This window comes from Eleginops maclovinus, chromosome 13 (assembly GCF_036324505.1).
Source record: "Eleginops maclovinus isolate JMC-PN-2008 ecotype Puerto Natales chromosome 13, JC_Emac_rtc_rv5, whole genome shotgun sequence".
NCBI classification, from domain to species: domain Eukaryota; kingdom Metazoa; phylum Chordata; class Actinopteri; order Perciformes; family Eleginopidae; genus Eleginops; species Eleginops maclovinus.
In genome coordinates this window covers 19,913,809-19,923,030 of record NC_086361.1, presented here as the reverse complement: position 1 = coordinate 19,923,030, position 9,222 = coordinate 19,913,809, and the positions used below count along the sequence as shown (strand labels likewise).

Here is a 9,222-nt window from a genome sequence, read left to right as displayed (position 1 = left end):
GTGTGTGTGTGTGTGTCAGAAGAAGTGTATGTTCCCTGAGAAATTAGAAACTTGGGTCATATTTCCATGGCAGGTAAAACTTAAACACTCACACTCTCTCAATCACACACACACACACACACACACACACACACACACACACACACACACACACACACACACACACACACACACACACACACACACACACACACACACACACACACACACACACACACACACACACACACACACACACACACACACACACACACACACACACACACACACACACACACACACACACACACACACACACACACCTTCCATCTTGGTTTGAATTCTACCCAGATAATAGCTGATTATATTAAATGTAATATTACCTGAACCTACACAGATGGAGTATCTTTGTAACAATAGAGCTTATAGAGTAAGCCTTCTCTGTCCGACAGGCTTTCCCTGCCATCTTTACACACATGCACACACACATGCGTACATGCACCTGATCTGATTGCAGTGGGTCAGCAGACCATTGCGTGCAGAAGTTCATCAGCTGACCACAGACAGAGGGGGGGGGTATGAGTCCAAAAGAGTGTGCGACTCAGAGCTTCAGTCTTAAATATGTTTTTATAACACTGAAACAGCATATAATGCGTAGGAATAGATTTTTAAAAAAACACAAGCGAGACCCTTAACCCGCATGATACAGTAAATCCAAACCAGTTGGACTAATCAACATTTCTGTCCCAAAACACACCCAATATTATCTGTAATTTTTGGTTAAATTTCACAATATTCCAATGACCTCACACTAAAAACAAACCCTGAGAAACTGACTCTTTCTCATCCCTTTATTTTCATTAAAACCATCTTTCTCTCTTGTCTTTTCCACAGGGAGTTCGGAGGTCAGGGTCACATTAAGAGCAGTCAGCTGGAAGAGGTTCAGGGTCTTGCTCAAAGCTACTTCGGGGTGGATGCTCGCCAACACAGGGGGGGCTTGAACCCGAGCATTTTGCTTCGGACCTTCCTTCCATCCCTGATGCTCGTTATGCCGCGTCTCTGGCCACAAATGAAAGCAGCCGTTGCGATACAGCCGCGATGCCAAAGCAAAGCCATTCCCCAAGCGATGACACACAGAACCGGACCAAATGCTTGCGAAAGCCGGGGTCACGTGACTGGACTGTGTGGTGTAAGATGGCTACAACTTGCGTGGGAAAGCTATCAGAGTTCAGTCAGCCTTCTGAATAAGCTTGGGCATTAGCAGCTACAACCCCATCTAAAGAGGTAAATGAGATATCCATTGCGATGATTATTCCCCCTGTGCTTCTTTGCTACAACCTGATGGAAACGCAGCATCATGCTATATCGGTCCATGAGAATAAATCCATTTACAAATCCAAAGACAACGCAGGCCATAAACCTGTCAGGTCAGGCACATACAACATTTGACCGGCTCGTGATATAAGCTGAGAGAAAGACTGAAGCTTAGTGAAGAATGTCCAAATTCCATCTCTGCAGCTGGAGGGAGAGAGATCCTCTGATAAATCCATGCCAATGCAAATACGATGCAACTATGTCTGTAGACCAACGCACTGCGAGTCACGTCTGCATCATTGTAAGCGGCAAAGTCATCAGCAAGTCATCCTCAGTGCGCTTCAGACAACTGACCTGCATATGCATACATGTCTTCACATCCTTCGCTAACATTACACAAGATAGCATGCAAACAGAGGCACTGATGTCTAGCGCCAAAGTCATGGCCAGTGTGACGCTGATCTTGCTGAACCTAAGTGATTTGATCAGCCGAGGTTTCATTAAATCAGCCGAAGACTGGACATAGCATTAGAAAGGATTAAAGTACACCATGGTTCTACACGCATCGAGCAAAAGTAGGTCATTTAATACCGGGGCTGGTTCAGGAACATTTGTCACAGCCACGATAACATTGTTAAACGAGAAGGGCACACCGTAAGCGGAGACCTTCAACCAAGGCCGAATGCCCTATTGCGCAATTTTAACGAACTAATTTAGATCTGCCCCGAAATTAAATGGATTATTCCTTTCTACACTGTTTATATAGGAAAATGCAGCCACTAGTTTTTCTTGTTGTCTTTTTGTCAAACAGTGGACAAATGGAAACAAACATGAATCTCAATTTACTCCATGTGGCATTTTAGGAGTTAAAGGGGCCCTATTCTGCTCACTTTCAGATTCACATTTGTATGTTGTGTCTCTACTGTGACATTTGATGCGTTAATGTTCAAAAAGTTCTTTATTTTTCTCATACTGCCTGTCCTGCAGCACCTGTTTGCACCCTCTATCTGAAACCAGAGCCCAGTCTGCTCTTATTGGTATCGGCTTAGCTGGCCGGCTCTGTTGTGATTGGTCAACCGCTTAGAGAGGTCCAGGCCCCTGTACAATGTGTTGGAACGCTAGCCAATAGAAGTGCGAGTGTTATCAAGTGATGTCATGGTGTTATGGAAGTAAACAAAGGAGTCCAATGGAGGCATTTCAGGCATTTACATGCATAAAAACACACTAAAGGAAAGGGAAAACCCCCAAAAGCATAATAGGTCCTCTTTAATGATAGTGAAGATGTGTCTTTACACCGGGGTCTTTTGTTTCCCATGATCCAAATCTCTTCCAGCCACATATTTATCAGACACCTCCTCTGCTTGTTCAGCCAAAATGTTTTTTCTCCTTTGCTGACGATGATAAACACGATGGAATTTTGGAAGGGATTTTTTTTTTCCATGTGATTTGACTCCTTCCATCAAGCGCTTTATCGCCCTTCATGCTGGAAGAACAAAACCATCTTCCTGTTATCGTGCCATTAAGCAGTCCCGAAGAATTTCCTGCCTACTCTGACCTGGTGACATGCTATGATAAATGCAGTGAAGTAGAAGCAAAAAGCTGCCATACCTCTGAGACATAAACTTGGATAGGGAAAAAAATATATAAGAGTCATTGATGTCTAATGCAAAATATACAGGAGGCAAAGCATCTTTAAAAACATACTAAACTGCATTAAAAACTATCTAAGTACACTAGTTATCCTCTAAAGCAAGCTCTCCTTTCTAGATGCATGAGACCACAGTTATATTTACTAAACTGGACAAAAGGAAGATCAGAAAGACACATGATGCAACATCTGGTCGGCTCTTACACTCTCAGACACACACAAAAGATCTTTTGTACAAACTGCAAACTTGCTCTCTAACTCCAGACCTCGTGAGATCCTGTCTTTGGCTTATCACACTGTGCTCTGAATTAAGGAGGACGAAGGACGACTCAATTAAACGATTAGATGGACAAAGGAAATAATATTGCAAACTATTTGGACGATTGTGAGTCATTCTTTATGCTAAAATGGGACAAAATGCTAATTGAAGCTGCTTTAAAACTACATATCTTTGGATTTGGCTGCTGATTGGGTGTTTTCTGCTGATATTTAAAATTAATTGGCAGATTAATCAACAATTATAAGAGACTGGAGTAGCAGACCTGCTCTCCGTGTATGTGTGTGTAAGAAAAGGAGAGGAAAAGGGTGAGCATCTAAAATAACTTCTTGTTCAGGGTGGGTATCCTGAAACCGTCTTGGAGAGGGATGGAACATTCCTGGGACAGGAGGATCTACAGGGGGAAGGAAGGGCATGGTGCACACACACACACACACACACACAGTGACGTTAGTAGCCAAGGTTGAAGCGTGTGAACCGGAAACGGGCGCCTGTCTTGCCAAAGATGGCAGACGGGTTCAGGAGGTTCAGAGAGATCCGACCTGCAGACGTTCCCATCCGTATTCCCAGCTCTGCTACGGAAGTCTGCAGCATCCTGGAGACGTGGCTCACCTCCGTCCACAGAAAAACATGTCTGTCACTGTGTGTGTGTGTGATTGATAATGATGTTTCCACAATAACACACACACACACACACACACACAGTCAGATAACCCAGGGCGAGCTGTTGTGTAATGGAAGGAAAGGCCTTACACAGCCAAAGTCAACACATGCTGTTCTGACCTGAACATAACAGGCCAGTCAGCTGGTTTCCACACACACACACACACACACACACACACACACACACACACACACACACACACACACACACACACACACACACACACACACACACACACACACACACACACACACACACACACACACACACACACACACACACACACACACACACACACACAAATTAAGTGGTTGATGAACTTTTTCTTTACCTTTAACATAAATGGTAGCTTCTAACACTTGAGCACACCTACCCTCTCCAGTCATTTGTGTGATTTCAGTGAGTGTGTGTGTCCGTGCTGTTGAGAGGGTGTGCTTACATGGTTGTTGGAGGTCTGCATGGGGCTGAGGACGGGGGAGCCTGCAGGGCTGCAGAGCTCAGGGAAAGGGTTTGGGATGGCGGGCAGGGAGGCTGGACGCAGCCGATGCTCTTCCTGAAGGCACCTGCAGAGGGAGACACACACACACTGATGTCATGGCCGGCTGGAGAGAATGGAAACACTGTTCAGTTTAGGTCTGTCAGGCGAGTAGACACATTCTTCTGTTGTTTACATCTGTGATTTTGACAGTGTTGCAATACTACATGGTACAAGTATGTATCCACTGCTTTAAAGTCAAAATGCTCCACCAGTTGAAAATCTGCTCAAAGACTGTAACCCTTTGAAGGGTCTCTATGAATCCGCCGACCACAACAACAGATTGAGGCTGGCCAACACCATCATCTCGGACCCCAACCACGTCCTGAACAGTGAATATGAAGTGTTTCCATCAAATTGGAGAGACAGTTTCCCGCGATTTAATAAAGTTAAACTGAAGCCCTCCTTCGTCCACTAGTCAATCCTCAAATCAAACACAGAGTTTAATCCCAGGTCAGATGTACAGTACGTCAGAGGGTCTCGAGGTAATGTGTGTCTACCTGACGGCCTGGATGTGCATGGGCTGAGAGTGCCGCAGCCTCTCCCTGGAGGGGGAGGTGGTGTGGCGGAAGTGGGCCTGGCCATGTCCCGGGAAGGCAGGGGGCACATGGTGGTGGTGGTGGTGGTTCAGGAGCAGCGCCGTGTCCGCCTGCGTGGAGTACACACTCTCCATGGAGGAGTTCATGTCGTTCACCAGCTGCTCCAGGTCCACATCGTCGTCTGTGGGAGCGGGGTGGGGGGCACATAGGGATGGGGGAGGAAGAGAAGTTAGTGACAGTAAGAAGTCCAGGACTGCAGATTTACTTGTATACTGTGAGACATGTTCACTTCTGCACAGCCCTGTGTTTAAAATATAACACACCGGAGTTTGACGGATATTCATTGCTCTAAGTGTTGTAGTTTTACAGTTTAGTGTCTTTTGTATATTTGTATTTGGTGTAAATACTTGACGTACTGTAATGCTAAATCATTAAAATATATATATATATGTTCTGTTATATTTCCTTCTCTTACAACTTATTTCTTATGTTGTTTATCCTTGCACCATCATACGCCAAAGCAAAGTCCTTGCATGTGTAAAAGTACCTGGCAATAAGCTTGATTATGATAAACCTTCTACATCCAGCTGACAGTCACTAGAGATCATCCTTCATAGATTGAGTAGGGGTAACTCTCTGAAAATAGGATTAAATGCAGGTGAATCTGTTTGGTGCAAAGTGTATTGAATAAAACAGAGCTTCAGAAGAGCAGGAATGGTTAAAGTTGTTCATGTTTTCTCCCAGTAGTCTTGAAAGTTAATATCCAAAGCTTAACAAAAGACATCTCCTGTATTTATGTAGTTCAGTGATGGGGAAATATTCACTTTATGGTCCATAGAGGAATACCTGATAAACTTTGAACACAAAGCTGAGCATTTTAACCTATCGTCTCACTCCCTCTGTACACACTGAGATAATGCCACAGCACGAGCTGCTTCAATTAGTCATCATTTAAAACCATCAACAGTGCAAACATTGCCAGAAGCACCGGATCAGAGGAAACACATAGCCCTGTTGTGAAGAATCTCTCCTCCTCGTGTTGGATTTCACTTTGGTTTGGATTTATTCCAATGGCTGTAGTACACTAACTCCACCAGCTTTGCCATTGGTCAGATTATGTGAAACCTGTCATTGAAAAGCCTGAGAAATGTTTAAAGCAGTGGAAGTTGGAGAAAACAAATCACCCACAGACCGAACCAAACTAACACACACTGCTCCTGCAGGACGGTCCACAACGAGTCAGCCAGTCAGCGATCACCGTCTAACCTGACCCGTTACTAATTCACTAAAGTCAATTAGTCAATCAATGGTTCTTCAGGAACTTGCAGTCTGCACTAGGTATTCACAATTACCTAGGCATCCAGAAATGTATTTCCATATACATCAAAACATACATTTATTTATTTATTCTTAAATATTTAAAGAAGACCTATTATTCCCTTTCCTGTGGTGTGTTTTATGGGTTTTTGAGCATGTAAAGGGTCTGCAAAGACCAAAATCCCTGTGTTCCGACACACTCACCCTTCCTTTGTTTCCTTCTTTACATTGTGACATCACTATGTAACAATCAGGCTTTATTTGTTATTGCTCCAACACATTATAGGTGATAAACTAAGGGGCGGGACATCTCTAAACTGTTGACCAGTCACAACGAGCCGGCCAGCTAACCCATCAGAGCAGACTGGGCTCTGATTTCAGACAGAGGGTGAAAAGAGGTGCTGCAGCACAGGCAGTATGAGGAAAAATAAAGAGCTTTTTGAACATTAAAGCATGGAGACATGTCCCAGTAGAGACACAACATACAAATATCAACCTGCAAATCTGCAGAATAGGACCCCTTAAATTAGTGGCCTCCACAATGTATTGTTAAGGAAATTTAAATTCAGATAACTTCTTGATTGAGCTTTAAATATAAATATAAAACTGAATAATTGTATTTATTGTATGTGGACAATTTTCATCTAGAATGCTGATGATATGTTCAAAGTTGTACATTATTTAAAAAAATCTTAAATGGCATTTACATCATTTTGGATTTTGGTCCAAAAACTTGCAATCCATGGATGAACAAATACTACGCGTCTTCCTCAACATAAATGGGGCGAAGCCTGCAAGCTAGTTCAGGCAGTCAACTCGAGCACTAATGATACATTCGCCCATAACGCCCCTCGTCACACTTGCAACCAACCAAACACAGTCTCCTAATCTGGCGCTCTATTTACGCTGTTGGATCCGCCTACCTCTGCCTCGCTGCTGCTGCTACTACTGCTGTTTCCACGCTGCTGATGTGTTCACCTCGCTGCTGCTGCTGCTGCGTTCACGTTGGCAATGCTCGCCTGCCCCACCACCACCCCAGCTTCCTCCCCAGCTTCCACCTGTAGGCTCGGGGGATAGTCATCTAATCGTCACTCAATGTTCTACGTTAATATGTGGCGTGATGAGGCCCGAGCCTAGACGCCAAACTCAAACTATATACTGTTTCTAATAAACATATGAATGAAACACGCGAGTTGTCTGACTGAACTATGGTAGGTCATTGTTAAACAAGTCATCTTGTTTATTTTAGTGTTAGCCATCTTGACAGACCTACTTAATCCACACTTCAATGTGCGATGCCATCTTGCAGGGATAAGGGGATATAAACTTTAGTTAAAGGCCAGAATAAGTGCAAGATTTAGTATTTTACTGTCCTCACAAGTGTGCCATGCCTCAATGTGTTTCTGTATGTGTGTATACAAAGCCCTTTAGTCCTATGTGCGTCCCACCCCAACACCACACGCAGAATTCCTGACATTCCTGCCGGAGGAAATTACAGCACTCGGGGAACGTTCACCATGGCTGTTCATGGCATATGGTGGCCAAATGATCCGGACAAAGTAGGACACCAAAACACAAACACATGCATGCAAACAAAAGAGGCCAGGACACCGTGTACGCTACGTCGATGAGCATGTGCGTGTGATTACACAGGAGCACACATTGTACCTCATGTGCAGAGTGAACATGCATGCTGAGCCGACCGAGCGGAAAAGAAGCCGCCGTACCGGAGCAGCGGGAGTCGTCCTGTCTGCACTCTGATCACAAAGAGGTATGCATACACACAGAAAGGACAGTCTGGGACACAAGGTCATGTGATGCTGGGGTTCATGAGTGGGACATGGGATGGAGGGGGGGGGGGCAAGGAGTGGACACACACAGTTGGAAAAGAACAAGAGAGCCCACGTATGTAAAGCTGTGATATACTGTCAGTGCGGATTACAAGGGTTTAGGTAATCAGATTACAAAACATAAGTAAATATAGTCAACCTAGGTTACATTTGAAAGTCCTAAAAATGCAATAATAAGAAACCAGTTGCAATTAACTAATGAAAAATGAATATATGTTTCAATGTTGACTAATTTATTGCGTTTTAGTGACATTGAAAATGGACGATAAACACTTTGAGCTGATTCAAGAGTCAAGTCTCACATGTGGCCTTCATTTAAAAAACATCCAACAAAAAAATTACAAATAAAAATCAGCATCCCACATGTTGTGAAATATACACATCTGTTTGTGTGGGGGTAATTGGATTTGACCCACTAAACATGCTAAATGCATTTTAATTGCATAAAAGAGAAAGAAGAACAATTCATTACAAAAAAATTAAGCAACTCGAATTTTGGCATTTTTTCAGGATAAGGTGCAATATTCCCCAGAAAGTATTTCCATTAAATAAATAAAACATACTTCAATTATCTCGGCTAAAAGCAAGTTTAACAAATATAAAACCTCTGTGGATAACAGAATTAAATTACAGCATCATCATCAGCTTTTTTGCAGTTCGAGATGCCATTTAAGGTCGTTTCTCCTCCTTAAAGATACTTACAGATAGTCGGTTTGAGATAATCATAGCTCTAGTTTAAGACAACACTGTGGGAGTTAAATACGAGCACTGACAGCAAAGAAGGTGTTTAAAATAAAGTCTTTCTCTGGACAGGCCACACATATCTCTATGCACAAGCAAGATTTTTAATCTGGCTATACTTAAAACCAACATTTCATCACCTCAAAAAAACCCTCCATTTTCATAATTCTGGGTATTTCTCTCTTTCAGCTCTTTAACTCTGTCATTAAGTTTGATTAGTTGGCTGGAGTTTTACATAAAAATGTAGCCCAGCTCAAAGAGGATAATGATGTGATCTTTGGCATTCGTCTCCCTCCTCCCGTTTGCTGGCTTGGCCCACACTGCACTGCTGGCTTGAGTCAGGGAAGCTAGAGGACAT

General features: G+C 43.3%; 1 protein-coding gene across 1 annotated transcript in view; it reads right to left on the bottom strand.

Annotated features, from left to right (window-relative positions):
• The window catches only part of LOC134874777 (growth factor receptor-bound protein 10-like), a 43,104-nt gene that overhangs the window by 22,655 nt on the left and 11,227 nt on the right, over window positions 1–9,222 (bottom strand). Inside the window, exons 4-5 of the mRNA XM_063898945.1 lie at window positions 4,918–5,137; window positions 4,322–4,445 (exon numbers count right to left, since the gene is read on the bottom strand). Coding sequence (XP_063755015.1) covers window positions 4,322–4,445; window positions 4,918–5,137 — 344 coding nt within the window. The remainder of the gene's footprint in view (window positions 1–4,321; window positions 4,446–4,917; window positions 5,138–9,222) is intronic.